Source organism: Erinaceus europaeus, chromosome X (genome assembly GCF_950295315.1).
Source record: "Erinaceus europaeus chromosome X, mEriEur2.1, whole genome shotgun sequence".
Lineage (NCBI taxonomy): Eukaryota > Metazoa > Chordata > Mammalia > Eulipotyphla > Erinaceidae > Erinaceus > Erinaceus europaeus.
Genome location: NC_080185.1, coordinates 24,183,875 through 24,200,228, shown reverse-complemented (window position 1 = coordinate 24,200,228; position 16,354 = coordinate 24,183,875). Strand labels below are relative to the sequence as shown.

General features: G+C 43.4%; 1 protein-coding gene across 1 annotated transcript; it reads left to right on the top strand.

Moving 5' to 3' along the window:
* Positions 1 to 816: 816 nt before the first annotated feature.
* Positions 817 to 10,753, top strand: CCDC160 (coiled-coil domain containing 160). The gene is made up of 5 exons (XM_016185512.2): positions 817 to 1,181; positions 2,215 to 2,271; positions 7,745 to 7,826; positions 9,285 to 9,694; positions 9,770 to 10,753. The coding sequence occupies exons 4-5, from the start codon at positions 9,309 to 9,311 to the stop codon at positions 10,338 to 10,340; spliced, it is 957 nt and encodes a 318-aa protein (XP_016040998.1). The 5' UTR covers positions 817 to 1,181; positions 2,215 to 2,271; positions 7,745 to 7,826; positions 9,285 to 9,308; the 3' UTR covers positions 10,341 to 10,753.
* Positions 10,754 to 16,354: the final 5,601 nt, after the last annotated feature.

Genomic DNA, 16,354 nt, shown 5'->3' with positions numbered 1-16,354 from the left:
GAAGCTACAGGTGCAGTGAAGCAGTACTGCAGGTGTCTCCTCTCTTTCCCTCTCCCTTTCTACCTCCCACTTCCCTGTCGTTCTCTTTGTATCCAGTAAATACATGAGATATTGAAAGACAGATAATAAGACTATAGTCTGAGTGTGTAGTTAGTGCTGATCACCAGTTTGGGGATGGAAGGAACTTTAGTGCACAGCTTTGGTTCAGTAAAGCCCGGTGCACTGCTTGGTGATTCACCAAAGTCCCATGAGTGGAATATAGAGTTATGAAGAACATGCACTTGTTCCCAGATCAGTTCCTGCCAGTTCAAAGCAACAGTTTGGGGAAGAATGAATGTATGTCCTTTTATACTACCAGCCATGTAGAACCTGTCCCTTCCCCTGATGATTTAACACGAGTTCACTGAATTATAAACTTCAAATAGTTCCAAAAGAGACCCAAACCGGTTGTCTCCTGCGGACAGTGGCATGGGTATAGTGTGTTTCTGATGCGGACCCTCAGCACCTTGGTCAGAGGCAGAAATTCTAGCCAGACCACTGTGCTGTGAGGAAGGGGTGTAGTTGGGGTGCCTGGTGCGATTCCACTACTCTGAGGGACTTTGAAGGCCAGAGACTTTGCAGAGCCTCGCCTCCTCCCCAGCAGGTTACCTAGCAGCAGGCCTACGGAGTAGCCACACCCTCCTACCCGCCCCGCCCCCCAACAATCGCCGCGTCAGAGGGGGCCCTTTGTGAGTCACCGGGACCCTTGGTAATAAGCCCACGCTGGGTGGGGCGCCTCTCAGTTGCTCGCCACTCGCCCACCCCGGCGGAGCTCTGCCGCGGTCTTGAGCTTGGGGTTAGCGGTCTTTAGCCAGCGCTCGCCGCCGCGGCGCCCTCCCCGCCGGGCACATTCTGTGCCCCGGCGGGATAGGAGCCGCGGGCTACAGCGGCAACCCTCCTCCCCCCCCAACCCAGCCTCGCGGCTGGCGGGCAGGCGCAGCGGCCCCTTTAAATCCAAGCGGTCGGCGGGTTGCTAGGTAACGGCGCGGCCCGCGCTGGCGCTGCACTGCAGTGGCTCAACCCCTGTCCAGCCAGGCTGGGTGGCGGTAGTCACTGTCCTGCCAGGGGTGGCCACTGGCTGCCGGTGCCCGGCTTCGGAGAGGAGCGGACAGCGCCTGCCCGAGCTCCCCCAACTCCTACAGGTTTGCGATCCTCCGTGAAAGCCCGGGCTCCCTGGGGCTCGCCCCTCCAGTCGCCGGGGTCCATGGCGGGATGACCCGGGACAGGGTACTCCTCGGTTCACCTGGGACCCCCCACTCCCAAGCACCACTGCGAGTTTCTGCTTTTTCCTGTTGGCTGGCGGGAGCCAGGGAGCCAGGGAGGGAAGGGGATTAGGAGAGGGTGTGTGTGTGTGAGAGGAGTAGAGGGGTCTCCCTGCGCCGGCCAGCGGATTGGGAGGACTGGGCCAATGGGAGGTGCCACCTGCGGACGGGGCCCCGATCCGATCTACCCTTCTCCCTGCTGGGAGTCTGCGAGAGGGTAAGAGTTCCGCTTGGACCCCTAAAGTAGGGGAGCCCCGGTACCGCTCCATAGCTGGTATGACTCCCATACGGATAAAGTGCGAGGCTTCGGGGTTCCTTCCAGAGCGTACAATCTCACACTAGTGACAAGTGCGAGTGATCCCCGTTTGTGGGACCCCGTTTTCCAGCGGCACTTTATTTCGCTCTCTCTACGAGACAATAGACAGTTTGGCCCGTAGAGTGGACTCAGGGAAGGTCCGGCTTGCTTCTCTGTTTCCTGATTTTTTTTTTCTTTTACAAAGGAATTGTCCTCCCAGCTATGGGGGGTACAGACTAGGCGCCAGCTCCTTGCTAGCACGCTGTGGGGGTCGGGGGCCAGGGGAGAGGTGGGGGTGGGGGAGGTTCCCTTCCTTCAAAAAGTACCACTGGGAGGAGATGCGAAGCTGAGTAAGGTTTCCCTGCGATTCCGATCTCCTCTGAGGTTTCCTTCACTAGGGAAGGAAAACTGAGTTGAGGTAATACTGGGGAAAGTGGGTTGATTTGTGAAAAGAAAAAACTTGTCTGGTGTCACATTTCAAATCGACCCAAAGGCATGCTTTAAAGCTGTAACTCTAATAGAAAAACAGGGCTTGGGGAGGTGGGGAAGGGCGAGCATTCTAGTTAACTGTTCTCTCTATTTATACTGCGGTGCTGTTGGGGGCATTTTATTTTTCAGTTCGAATTGTAAAAGGACAGTCAAGACGTCAGACCTTGGACGTAGACGTCACAAAGGGTAAGTACCGTAGGTCTGCCTGGGCTGACGTGTCTTGTGCTGGGTGTGGTAGTCCCAGAACGTTAGCTATATATAGGGTCAGCCTTGCTTACTACATCATAAAGCTCCATTGTCGGCGCAGTATCAAAACGACACAAAAGGTGATCACCCTGCACAGCTGACCTAAGCCAAATAAAACTTTGAGAAAAAGGTAAAAGTCCTTTCCCTCAAGTGCCAGCCCCCCAAACTTAAACTGGAAGAGAAATTGTAAGTATTTTGCAGAGACTCAGAACTAAAGTAGTACATACTTTTCAGGAAGAATACTGAGTCCCATTGCCTCAACAGAAATTTGATTTGGAATGGTGGGAAAAAATGGTTTCCCTCGACCCTCCTAGGTTCTTGCCTGACACCCTCCTATATGACTTCCATGGCTAGCGGAAGCCATCATCTTTAATACCAACCTCAGCTCAAGACAAAAGAAGACTTTGGGAAGGTTTTGATTTTAGTCCTGTACATTAAAATAGGGTTGTTAGACAGATGTCAATCATTGACTTCTCCTTTGATGAAAACTCCTACAGGTTGAATTTCCATCATTTTCCAGTCCCTTCTTAAATGTCACTGTCTCTTGCCAAAAGGTAGCCATTTCTCAGTTTTCTTTTTTTCAAAAAATTTATATTTATTTCCATTTATTGCCCTTATTGTTTTATTGTTGTAGTTCTTATTGTTGATGTCATTGTTGGATAGGACAGAGAGAAATGAAGAGAAAAGGGGAAGACAGAGGGGGGAGAGAAAGACCTGCAGACTTGCTTCACCGCCTGTGAAGTGACTCCCCTGCAGGAGGGGAGCCCCGAGCCCGGGGCTCGAACCCTATCCTTTTGCTGTCCTTGTGCTTTGCGCCATGTGCACTTAACCTGCTGCGCTAAGGCCGGACTCCCTTCTCACAGTTTTCTAAAGCCTCTCCTGTCTGTTGTTTCTTACAAATAATCAACTTCAATGAATCCTGGTATCAAAGAGGTATTTGGGAGGTGGCATTTCCTGTTCTCCTTCAAGGTCAAACCTAATGTTAGGTACCAGCTAGGGATAGGCAAGATGCCTGAAGAGTATGAAGCTTGCTGGTCAAAATGAAGGTATGGATGGAAAAGCGCAGGAAACACTCCAGTGCAGAGTCATCCTTGCTCATCTTCAAACTAATGCTTTCACTTGTCATTTCACTAAAGTTATTGCTGGCCCTGAAAAATAACTAGGCCATTTGGGAAGCTCTTGGCATACTGACTGGTGCTAAAAAGTGTCAATACTTTCAGTTACAGGAAAACTTTCTACTTCTGGAAGTTTAGGGGTATCTTCAAATGACAAGATTTCAATCTAATTTTTATTTTTTCCTGGACAGGAAGATTCCATTGATAACATTTAAGTTTGGGTTCCCCTCTTCTTATTTTAATAGTGCCTACATTCCCCCCACCCCACCCAAGTCAAGTCACTTTTTAACTTCTTCTTCTTCTTCTTCTTCTTATTATTATTATTATTATTATTATTACCAGAGCACTGCTCAGCTCTAGTTTATGGTGGTGCAAGGGATTGAACCGGGGACTTTGAAGCCTCAGATATGAAGTCTCTTTGCATAACCATTATGCTGTCTATCCCACCCCTCCCCAGTCACTTTTTGTCTGGTCTGGAGACTGGCTGCTAACTTCAGAAGAAGGACCTTTGGAGCTTTTTGCTTAGCTGCTTGTTTTTTTGGTATAAAGATGGGTAAGGGAAATCTAACACAAATAAACAAAAAACTAAACATTCTATTTTCATTTTGTGGTCATTTCTCTTAACTACTTGTAAGGTAGGTATAGTCCCCATTTTATACCTGCTTGCACTCAGACTCAGGAAAGTTTGTATCTGGTTCTACAGTGTGGGAGTATAGTCCACAGTTTTGTTTTGTTTGGAATGTTCTTTTTTTTCTCTCCACAGTTTTGCAAGACTCACCACTCACCCACGTCTACCTCATACAGTTTATCTGAATCTTCATTTTTGTTTTTGTAGCTTTATGTGACTCAGTTATTCTCAATAAATATAGCGATGTCTGGGGGAAGCTCCCCTAGAAGGGACAGGTCACAATCTTTCTGGATAAGGAGAGGAGATAATTGTGGCAGTGTTTGAGTCTGGGAATGGTGAGAAAAGAAAAGGAAAGTTAAGAGCTTTTTTTTTAAGTGAGGACAGATTGGACAGTTGAACAAAGAAGCAAGATTAGTGACTTTCTTCATAGCAAACCCCCCTCCCCCATTTTGGTCTAATGTTTTTTGAGAGGGTTGAGAGAACTGAAGCAATCTAAGAGTAATGGAGAACAGTTCCCTGAGCTAAGAAGAGCCCTTTGTCTTACCTCTGAGCTGAGACTAAATGTCACACCTCTACTTGAGGGTAACTGAGGGACTCTGGATAGCAAGAGAAGGTTGCCCATCACAGGTTAGAGATAGCCTTCCGAGTTGTGGAATGAGCCTCTCCAGGTTTGCCGGACCTATTTTCCAGTCCCTGGGATATGGGAAACAAGGGGCATTTCTCATGTAGGTCTAGATTCAGGCAAAAGACATAGTCCTGGAAATTTGAAATCCAATTCCAAATGTAAATGGGAAATGGAAGCAGATGAAAGATCTCTGATTTCTTTTAAAAAATATTTATTTATTCCTTTTTGTTGTCCTTGTTGTTTTATTGTTGTAGCTGTTATTATTGTTGTCATTGTTGGATAGGACAGAGAGAAATGGAGAGAGGAGGGGAAGACAGAGGGGGAGAGAAAGATAGACACCTGCAGACCTGCTTCACTGCCTGTGAAGGGACCCCGCCCTTGCAGGTGGGGAGCCCAGGGCTTGAACTGAGATCCTTAAGCCAGTCCTTGTGCTTTGCGTCATGTGTGCTTAACCCGCTGTGTTACTTCCAGACTCCCAGGATCTCTGATTTCTTTTTTTTAATTTTATTATTTATTTTCCCTTTTTGTTGCCCCCCCTTTTTTTTTAGTTATTATTGATGTCGTCGTTGTTAGGTAGGACAGAGAGAAATGGAGAGGAGGGGAAAGAAGACAGAGATGGGGAGAGAAAGATAGACACCTGCAGACCTGCTCCACCACTTGTGAAGCGACTCCCCTGCAGGTGGAGAGCTGGGGGCTCGAATGGGTTCTTGTGCTTTGTGCCACGTGTGCTTAACCCGCAGCACTACTGCCCTGCCGACTCCCTAGAAATCAGATTTCTATACCATTAAATTGTTGTAAAAACATGGGATATAAGATATGAGTGCTTTAGAAAACAAATAGGTTCCACATATTAACCTCTTATGCACTTGGAGGTATGTTCCTCAGGGCTCCTTACCTTGAAAATCTAGTTGATGTGCTTTTGTGCATTTCTCTTGCACTAAACAGTGGTGTGCCGTTTTTTAGAGTTACTCAGGGACACATACATTCACCTGAGGTTCTTTTAGAACGATTTGCCTAAAGATGCACTATAGGGGAACACTTTGTGTTTAGCTCACAACAGTTAGGTTGCATCATATTCGAGTAAATTCGCATTCTACTTATCACTTATTAATGGTTCCCAAATTCTTTTAAGGAACATAAACCACTTCCGTAAGTCCAGGGAGCCCTTTTTTTAAAAAAAAAAATTATCACTATTTATTTATTGTTTAGAGACAGCCGGAAATAGGGAAGGGGGTGATAGGAGAGAGAGAGAGAGAGAGAGAGAGAGAGAGACCTGCAGCCCTGCTTTACCACTGATGAAAGCTTTCCCCCTGCAGGTTGAGACCAGGGGCTCGAACTTGGGTCCTTGCACACTGTAATGTATGTACTTAACTAGGTGTGCCACCACCTGGCCCCCAGAGAGCCCTTTCTTAGTCTACCAAAATGCCCTGCTACTCTGCCACTACAAAAAGAAGTTAGTTGCTAGAGGAACATTGCAATATTTTCAGGGGGACAACAAGCTTAGACTCTTCATGATTAATTCATTATTGACCATTATTAATTAACCATAATTAATAAGTAACCATTTGTAATTAAGTCATGCTTTAACAGGGCAGTGCCAAAGAGTTCTGGGAAATCACTCTCTTAAAGGGCCACTTGGGCTATTTTTGTCACGTGATTGATTATTTGGTTTCTAGTGTTTTGACTTATATATTTTATTATGCTTTTGATTTCCCTTAGATCTATCTTTGTCCTTCATTCCATCAGAATCTAATATAGTGTTGGGTAGGCACTTAATACTAGTAAATGTTCACAGTTGACCCACTGACGTTCAGTGCTGGCTTCTAATATTTAACAACTTTTACCTGTACTTTTTCTTGTGTTGATTTTATCTTCCTCTCCCTTTATAAATCTTGCTCTCATATTAAAAAACAACAACGGCTTCTGCTTTGATTTGCCTTGTGCTGTAATGAATTACCTAATTGAGTTTATTGAGAACAAAACTACTGTCATGCCAGGGAAGAAGAATGCCATTTTCCAACGCAGATTCCTTGTCCTTGCCAGAGAATCCTCATGCCATATTTGTTCTGCATTAAAAAAAAAAAAAAAAAAGTTCAATTTACAGAGAGAAAAGGAGACTGACAGCTTTTAACTCCATCGTGGGCTTTGCCTTATTCTGTGACTAGATTTGGGAGCAAGCCCTTAAAGGATATCTTGCCAATGAAAGAAAAAAAAAAAAAAGGAAGAAAGCAAAAAGGAAAGAAAGGAAGAAAGCAGCTAAGCGACCCCTTGACCCTGCCCTGTGTAAGCCATGGAAGGGAAATTCCAAAAGGCTTTTCAGACCATTCTCTTTCTGTCCTTTGATAAGTGGCATGCAATTCTCCTTACCCTCCACCCCTTCATTTTTCTACTCTACTTTTGTAGCTGTTTATATATATAAAAAAATACCTAGGCTCTGAAAATAGTGGTTTGTTGTCTTTCAAGTAGTAGAGTGAAAACTACCAGAAGAATAGAGGAACTTCGGAACAAGTACTGACCTGAGAGAATTGGTCTCAGTTTTTTTATATCTTTTATTTTTGCTACATGCTATATGGCATTGGTCAAGTCACTTCTCTTGAGTGTCCTTTTTTTTTTCCTTTTCTTCCTTTCTTAAATTAAATTAATTTATTTTTATTTTTATTTTTTAACCAGAGCACTATTCAGCTGTGGCTTATGGTGGTACAGGGGATTGAACCTGGGACTTTGGACCCTCAGGCATCAGAGTCTCTTTGCATAACCATTATGCTATCTACCTCTGCCCTGAGCCCAAGTTACAAAGTTAGTGAACTCACCCCAGTCCACTGAAAAAGCATTGGCTATATAACAAAATTATACAGAGACTTGAGAAAGAAAGGCAGTGGAACTGAGTGAGTGAGTTGAGTGTGTGTGTTGTTTGCTGGAGATTTAATGGAAAGTTAGAAATAAGACACTTTTTCAGGAAGTAAAATTATTAGTGGAAAAAATGTGTTTTCTATTTGAACCTTTACTTATATCCAGATGTCTTATATTTGTCATTATTCTTTTCAGGAATAAAGTGACTTCATCTTACTTGAACCTCTACAAATCACCTTCCTGATCAATCTCACGAATGCCTTTCATCTCAAATTAGGTAGGCATCATAATCTCTTGGTTACCTGATTAGAAACATTGGTTTTTTTTTTTTTTTACAAGTTGTCTTTTTTTTTTTTTTAAGTCAAGTGCTAAAAGTGACTGGCAATTAGCACCCTCATTCATGATTACTGTAATACATCCAAATTGTACTCAGATTTCTAGGAAGGAAAGAAACCAAGACTAGGAGAGGCTTCCCTGAGATGTGATTTTTTAAAAAATATTTATTTATTCCCTTTGTTGTCCTTGTTTTATTGTTGTAATTATTATTGATATCATTGTTGTTGGATAGGACAGAGAGAAATGGAGAGAAGTGGGGAAGACATAGAGGAGAGAAAGATAGACACCTGCAGACCTGCTTCACCGCTTGTGAAGCCACTCCTCTGCAGGTCGGGAGCCAGGGGCTCGAACCGGGATCCTTATGCCGGTCCTTGCTTTCGCCACCTGTGCTTAACCTGCTGCGCTACCTCTTGACTCCTGTGATTTTTTTTTTTTCTCAAAGTAGCACACTCAGCCCTGCCTGTTGGCAGTGCCGGGAATCAAACTGGGAACCTCTCACTGTGAATTCCCACTGTGCTCTCTCCAAGCTTGTAGATACTTCTGGCTGAGGACTAGTTGAATGAGTCAGAAAGGACTGTATTGTCTGTGTCCTTCTTTCTCTCTTCTCTCAGAAATAATACTGAGCAAATATTTGTGCTGCAGGACAGCTGTATATCAAAGATGACTTTGACTAGGAAGATTCCATTTGAAGCCAGAGAACCTCTTACTTTTTCTTTTATAAACCTAGAAAATTGGTTGTTTTTTTAATCCTAGTTTTTAACCTAAAGCGTATCCTCAGAGTCAGTATCTTGAGAAAAAACATATTTAGTTGTATTAATGTGTTCTTTTGTTAACATTCACTTCTTATCATGAAACTGCTGTCAAAATGGATAGAATTCTGTACACTTGGCAGCACTGCCAAAAAGCAAAGCCTAAGACTGGAATAGCAGGAATTTACAGGTCAAGACAGAATGGTATTAGGTAGTGATGGAGTTAGTCATAAGGAAGTCTGCATGGCAAACATTACCAAAAGCAACTCACATTGCATTAAGCCCTGGTGCTTTAGTCACTTCAAAGAACTAATAATCAGTCCCAAAAGAATTAGAAAATATCATTAGATGCAGTAGTATTAACCTATTATGATTATGAACCTATTGATTTGGAATCACACTTACTTTTGAAACATTGCTTTTCCATATGTACTGCTTTCTCATAGAATTATTTGTTCTTAGCATAACCCAAGTGTGAATTTATTTGCTATATCTCATAGAATCAAAGAGTTTTAAAGCTGGCGCATCTGTAGATCTTAGCTGATGTTGCCTTCCAATTTATAAATGGAAGAATTGAGGTCCTCAAATATTTGCACCCAGGAGCCAGCACTTCCATTCTTTCCATAAGATGCCTAAATTTTGTTTTTCAGGAAGTGGACGAGGTACTTGACAAAATGAATCCTGCCAGAAGATACTGGAAAGACAATCTATTTACTTCTCTTATAAGTGTACATGAGAGTCTACATAAAGATTCTCCCTCTGGATCATCTGAACAAGTGACTTTAGATAAAGCCAAGAGAATGGAAGGGAACTGTAATTTGTCTAGTCGAAAGTTTCAAGAAGAAAGTAAATTGAGGAAAAAGGAATTTAGTTCCCAAGCAAAGGACAAAAAAGAACCAACTGTAAGAGCAAAGATCAACATTAAAGTGCGTGAACCTGAGGCAAGCTTTGCCCACTGTGAGTCATCTAATTTAGATGTTACAGCCAAAAGGAGCTTTATTGTCACAGAAAAACATTCTACTTGGAATACAAAAGAGTCACCGGTTGTATCACGCAACATGTCACCAGTTGTATCACGCAACATGTCACCAGTTGTATCACGCAACATGTCACCAGTTGTATCACGCAACATAAGGAAGAGATTCACCAAAGGGGATTCTCCAAAAATTCGCTTGAATCTTTTGAATGTAGAACTGGAAGAACTTAACTTGAAGTGCAAAAAAATAGAAGAAGAATTTGAAATGGCAGAAAAGGAGCTTTTAAATTCCAAAAAGGAGTTCTCTGTAAAACTCCTAAATCCCCATGAAACATCCACCGAAAACAAGAAGAGGGATTGGGAGATTCAAGCATTAAAGAATGACCTATCAGAAAAAACCGCAAATGTCAAAAATTTAACTGGAGAGCTCCATCAGGCCAAAGAACTGATCAACCGTCTGAGAATAGAGAACAGAGATTTAAAGGAAACTATTAAGAAGCTGAGACATCAAAATGAAGTTGGAAGAGCACTCATAAAAGAAGAAATGAAAATGTATTATGAATTAGAGATAGAAAGGATTTATGGAGAACTTGATGCCATCAAGAGCGAACTCAAAATTGAGAAGACGCTGCAAGCAAGGAATAACAGGGCTCTGGAGTTACTTCGGAAACACTTTTCTAATACCCCACCAGCAACTGCCCTGGACAGCTTTCTAGCGGATTTTTTTTAAAGCTTGTAAAAAAAAAAAAAAAGCCTTTCCTTAGGCAAATCATTGAGCCAAATCAGTGTTTTCTGTTGCTTTAAAAAAAAAATGTTCTCTTTAATATGTGTGTAACGAGACATCATTCTCATAAATATGTGTTAGTAACAGGACATCATTTTCATTTTTGGTGAATGACAATATCTGTAAAGATGTTAACTTCTGCCTTATAATGAAATTATTGCAAGAGCCCAAATGGAAATGGAAAAACTGCTGGAATCTCTTTGTGTAATTTCCATGCAAATACGTGCAGTGATTCACCAAATCATTTCTGAATACAAATCAACAACCATTTTGTCAACCTTGTGAATAGTATGTCCTTGGCACATGTATATTTCACCACCCGTGGTCTTGATGTAAACAATAAAAATCTTGTTTATGCATATAAACACAATGTGTCTGTAAGTCTATTTCAGCCCCAGTGAAATACTAGGAATGTATTTCTTTGAGATCGAACCTTAATTACGGACTACCCGCCCCCACCCCACCCCACGCAACCCCCCAGAGTGCAGATACCATACCCATGTTTTTTCCCTGTGCCTTCCTTCTCCCTTGACCCCACTCATGGTTCCCAAGACCAAAAGTTGGACTTAGATGATTTCTGCCCTTTGTGGGAAACCTTGTTTTGTCAACAAAGGCTTTTGCATTTCCTTGTGTTGACCAGCAAGGGGCGTTGCTTGCACAGTTCTTGCAAAATTCTACCATGTTATCAATGTCCTGCCCAGTTTGTGTCACCAGCTGATGGGAACTAGGATGAGAAGTGTTGGATATCATCGAGGTAAACTGAACCACCTTGATCTACACAGGAACCCAACCCTCTTAAGGGTTCTCTGAGTGGAGAGTCTTAGTGGAAAAGATGGACCAGTTGATTCAATTACTAAGCTTATAAATGGAGCTCTGTTTGCATAGTATATTTAGGTCCAATGAACCAAATTGTGGACTGAGGGTGGGATACTTGGGTCTAGGTATCTTCACTAGAGGGAAATCCCCAAACACTTTAGGTTCTAGTATCTGCTTTGTCATTAATTAGCTAGTTAACTGAGCTCTCAAGGTCTTCCTCCACAAAAGGAGGGCATAACTATATCATCCAGATTCTATTCAGTTCTAATGTTCTGAAACCTCAAAGATTAAAAATCCATGTGTAAATACCTGTATGGACGTAAAACTCCGGTGACACCAGAACTGTGTTGCAGGGGCCTGGGTGGTGACACACTTGGAGGCATCAAAGTGCTGAAGCAGTGCTGTATTTCCTTTTCTCCCTCTCTACCTCCCCCTTCCTCTCAGTTTCTCTGTTTCTAGAAATAAAAATATTAATGCACCACAAGACCCCTTCCTGTACTTTTAGAGAAAATATGTTCAGGTTTTGTGTGTGTGTGTGTGTGTGTGTGTGTGTGTGTATTTTATCTCCAAATACATCAATTATAAATCAGGAGAGGGTGTGGGTGAAGGTATTATCTATCCCTCCCCACCTCCTGTTTCTTTTTTACTCATCAAGATCAGAGGAGGCAACTGAATAGAGACGAACTAAGTCATTCTAGAGGCTGATCTGGGTTGTATTTGTCCAGACCTGGAAAATGGACTAAATTGGAACTTTCTGGCATCATCCTGGTAACTAAGCCAGGCACTGGCAGCCTGCTCAAAGGCTTGTTTTGTTCCCAAAGAACTTCTGGGAGTTTGATGACCACAGGCTTCCTCCCAAAAGTCTGCACCAAAGCTAACCAGAAACCCTTTGACCTATTGAATTCTTTTCCTCTAGCCCCCTTGAAAGAGCAACACCCTCCGCATAGGGACAGCAAAATATCAATAGCTCACTGCTTTGCCTTGCCACGTGTGCAACCCAGGTTTGAGCCTGACACCCACAGGATTGGAGGAAACCTCAGTGCTGTGGAATGCCCCCCCCCCGTCTTATTTTTCTATCTGAAAAAGTTGGGCGCAGCGAAGCCCTGGCGATGAAAAAACAAAACATAAAATGACAACCCTCATAACACAACCTAGGAGGTGGTACAGTAGCTAGAGTTACAGATTAAGTGGTAGAGACACGCACCTGCTAGCATGAGGTCCAAATACTACATCAATGATAAATCAGCTAATGACTTTTTTTTCCCCCTCAACCTTGGAGCAGCCTAGTTGTGCATGGATGACTATGCCAGAACTATGAATCCACTGCTCGGCGGCCACTTTTCCTTTTTGATAGGACAGAGAGAAATTGGGAGGGGAGGGGAATCGAAAGGGAGAGAAAAATTGCTTTGCTGCTCACACAGCGTCCTCCCCTGCAGGTGGGGAGCAGGGGCTACACCCGAGTCCTTGCGCATGGTAATGTGCAGTTTATGGAGCTCACCACTGCTCTGCCCCAGCTAATGATTTCTATAGAGTAAAAATGTGCAATCTTTTGGTGGAAAAGATGGGCCACTTGACTGAGTTATTAAGCTTTATAATTGGAGATTTATTTGCATGGTGTTTTTTAAGTCCACCTTTAAAATTCCTTCTATCCCTGGCATCACTTCTGCCGGACTGATGGTCTGGTCTTCCTCTGTGTTCCCTCCCCTTTTGTTAATATATATATTTTTAATTACCCCGCAAAGATTCCCTGTCTCGGAGCTCCAGTGGCACAATCGGTTAGTGCGCGGTACTTATACAGATTTCCCTGTCTCTGGCTGCTAATGTGCCAAGTTGCATACATGTTAATAATGTTCTCCATTGGTGTACTGCACCAAAGTAAAGGAATCTGGGGTGGGGAGGAGGATTCAGGTCTTGGAACATGATGGCAGAGGACCTAGAGGGGGTTGAATTGTTATGTAGAAAACTGAACTATATTATACATGTACAATCGACTGTATTTTATATTTCCTTACTGTACTTTATTGTTGACTGTAATCAATCCCCTCAATAAAAAAATATTTTCCAAATTGTAGTAACTAGACTACCAAGCTCAATCTTTTTATTTTTCTTTTATAATCCTTATTTCCCTTTATGTTTTCACTTTAAAAGGAGAGAGTTTACTCCTAAAGGATTTCAGTCAACAAGCCTGCCATTTAAGGTCTCTTATTAGGAACTTTTGTTTATCTTGCATGTGCTGTGGGGAGCAGGGAAGGAGTGTAGTGGAGAGACCTGTCCAAAAGAGGTAAGCACATGGTAACCCAGTCCAAAAGAGGTAACCCAGCTCGGGTGGAGGGCTTGTATTTCTAGGATGGAACTCCAGAACACACAGATTCTGGGCGAGCCATCCAGGGGGCCTTAACGGGCCCCAGCAAGGCCAGCCCTATGGGAAGCCCCGTAGAAATCTTAAGTACACACTCAACCAGCACTGAGGTTTCCTCCAATCCTGGTCATTCTATTGGAGCCAGAAATTAAGAGTGAAGGGGGAAATAGGGAGGGAGAGAGATAGAGAGACATCCACAGCACTGATTCACCGCTTGCAAAGCTTTCCCCCTGCAGATGAGAAGCGGGCCTCAAACCAGGTCCTTGCACATTGTAACATGTGCGCTTATCCAGGTGCGCCACCACCCCGTCCCTAGAGGGATTTCTTTTTTAAAATTTTTTATATTTATTTATTTATTTATTCCCTTTTATTGCCCTTGTTGTTTTATTGTATTGATGTCACTGTTGTTGGATAGGACAGAGAGAAATGGAGAAAGGAGGGGAAGACAGAGAGAAGGAGATAAAGGAGAGACACCTGCAGACCTACTTCACCGCCTGTGAAGGGACTCCCCTGCAGGTGGGGAGCCAGGGGCTCGAACCCGGATCCTTACGCCTGTCCTTGCGCTTTTGCGCCGCCTGCACTTAACCCGCTGCGCTACCGCCCGACTCCCCCTAGAGGGATTTCTTAAAGTAGAACTAGCACAGCAGGACACACATGCCTTTAAGTAAATCGAGTGGGTTAAAATCTTTTGAGATCAGCAATGCAATTGCACACCCTTCCTTGCTAACTCCCAAATCCTGTCGTGGAATACCTGATCTATCCTTGGGGTTGAAATCTATTTCTAGAATAAGTTGGCTGAGCACTTATTACCATAGCTCATCATTTCTAAGGCATCTTCTTCAGAAAACACTGTGACATAGCTGAATGGCGATGTCGTTTTATAGTAGAATTGTCGGGTTTTAAAACGCCTTGTTAGTGGTTTGTAAAATAACAGAGCATCTTGCAATCGGTTGGGTTTTCGACCTGATGAAATCTGGTATGTGTTAGACCAAGGACGTGGGGGATAAAAGGATTTATGAATAAGACTGGTCTCTGACCTCAGAGACCTTACTTACGCAACTAACTAAAACAACCTGCTAAGTGACATACAAGCAGTGCGGCTGGAAAATCGCACAGAAGAGGATCAATTAATTCTTCCTGTAGGGCTGGGAAGGACTTCATAAATCAGGTGACATTTGAGCGGGGCCTTGAAAGATAAGAAAGAGGTTTTCGTTTGTTTTGTTTTTTCCCTACAGGTAAAGCCCAGAGGTAGGGGAGGTGATTTTCTGAGCTGTGAATGTGAAGGAAGGATCTTCTTTGGCTTCAGAGATTACTCTTAACAGCAAAGAATTAGAACATTGGGATGTTACACGTTGCTGATCATGAAGTCCCATCTGAGGTCGTTCTCTGAAAACCACAGTGCTTTCAAATTAATCTGGATTCTTTGCAAGTAGATACCCATAAAGACCTGGTTCCCAGTGATGAGAACAGTGTGGAATTCCACCCCTATTACCCTATAATGTTGTAAATCACTAATTAAAAAAAAGAGAGAGAGAGACTAGGTTCCAAATAATAAGCTACAGGGGAAATTTTGTTTTAGCTGCCTGCCATCATTTTTCTTTTGGAAACAGAAGACTTTAGAGATTTTGGTCATAATAACCAGTCAAGTCCACCGTGAGTGGTCTGATTTCAAAGCGATGTGTGAAAGAGATACACCACAATTGGCCCTCTCTCCAATACAGCAGTCCAGCAGGGACCCAAAGTATGGTTAACCACTTACTAGCTTAGTGATCTTGGGCAAGTTACACCCCCAGACCCCTGTAGCTTGGCATCCTCATTTCCTAAGAAAGGGTTAATAAGGGAGTAGGGCTGTAGCGCAGCGGGTTACCTGCAGGTGGCACAAAGCGCAAGGACCGGAGTAAGGACCCCAGTTCGAGCCCTGGCTCCCCACCTGCAGGGGTGTCACTTCACAGGCGGTGAAGCAGGTCTGCAGGTGTCTGTCTTTCTCTCCCCCTCTGTCTTCCCATCCTCTCTCCATTTCTCTCTGTCCTATCCAACAACGATGACAACAATAATAATAACTACAACAGTAAAACAAGGGCAACAAAAGGGAATAAATAAATAAATAAATATAAAATAATTTAAAAATAAAAGGTTAATAAATAGCATGGCTGGGAGGATAAGGCCACACAACCCATAAATATCCCTATTATTGTCGTTAGAAAATGTGTAAGGGAAAATCTATATCCGCCTACTTCCTCCCAACTTTGGCTTTCTCCAAGTTCTTTATACCTACCGTCTCTCATATCATATCGTGTTCTCTGGAGAGAATATGATGGAAATCATTCATAGCAAGTGTATGGATGATGCGTGGTGTGTCTGGGAAGGTGGGACAAGTTGCAGGGAAGGTGTTTTGATTTTATTAGCATGTGGAGCCTTAAGCCATAGTAATGGATCTGTCTGTCAGAAGGGGATTCCTGGCCTCAGGACAGACCCTGGAAAGGGAGCTTTCTTGGGTCAGAGCCTACCCAGCCCCTCCTCTGATCAGGTTGTTGTAATGTAAAGCTGGCCCCTGGCCCTGGCAGACAGAATGCCAGAGAAGGGGGTGGGTAAGAAAACCCTGTTCTAATGCCCCAGTGGGAACAAGCTCATTTAGGAAAAGGGAATGGAGACAAGAGAGGCTATTATAGTATTTTGTATTTCCCCTTGGCACAGGAAGCCATGCAGCTGGGGATCCGCTACTACAGCTACTCAGATAATAATAAGTCATTGTCTTCTTCTTTGTACTCCTAAGTCACTGAAGCTT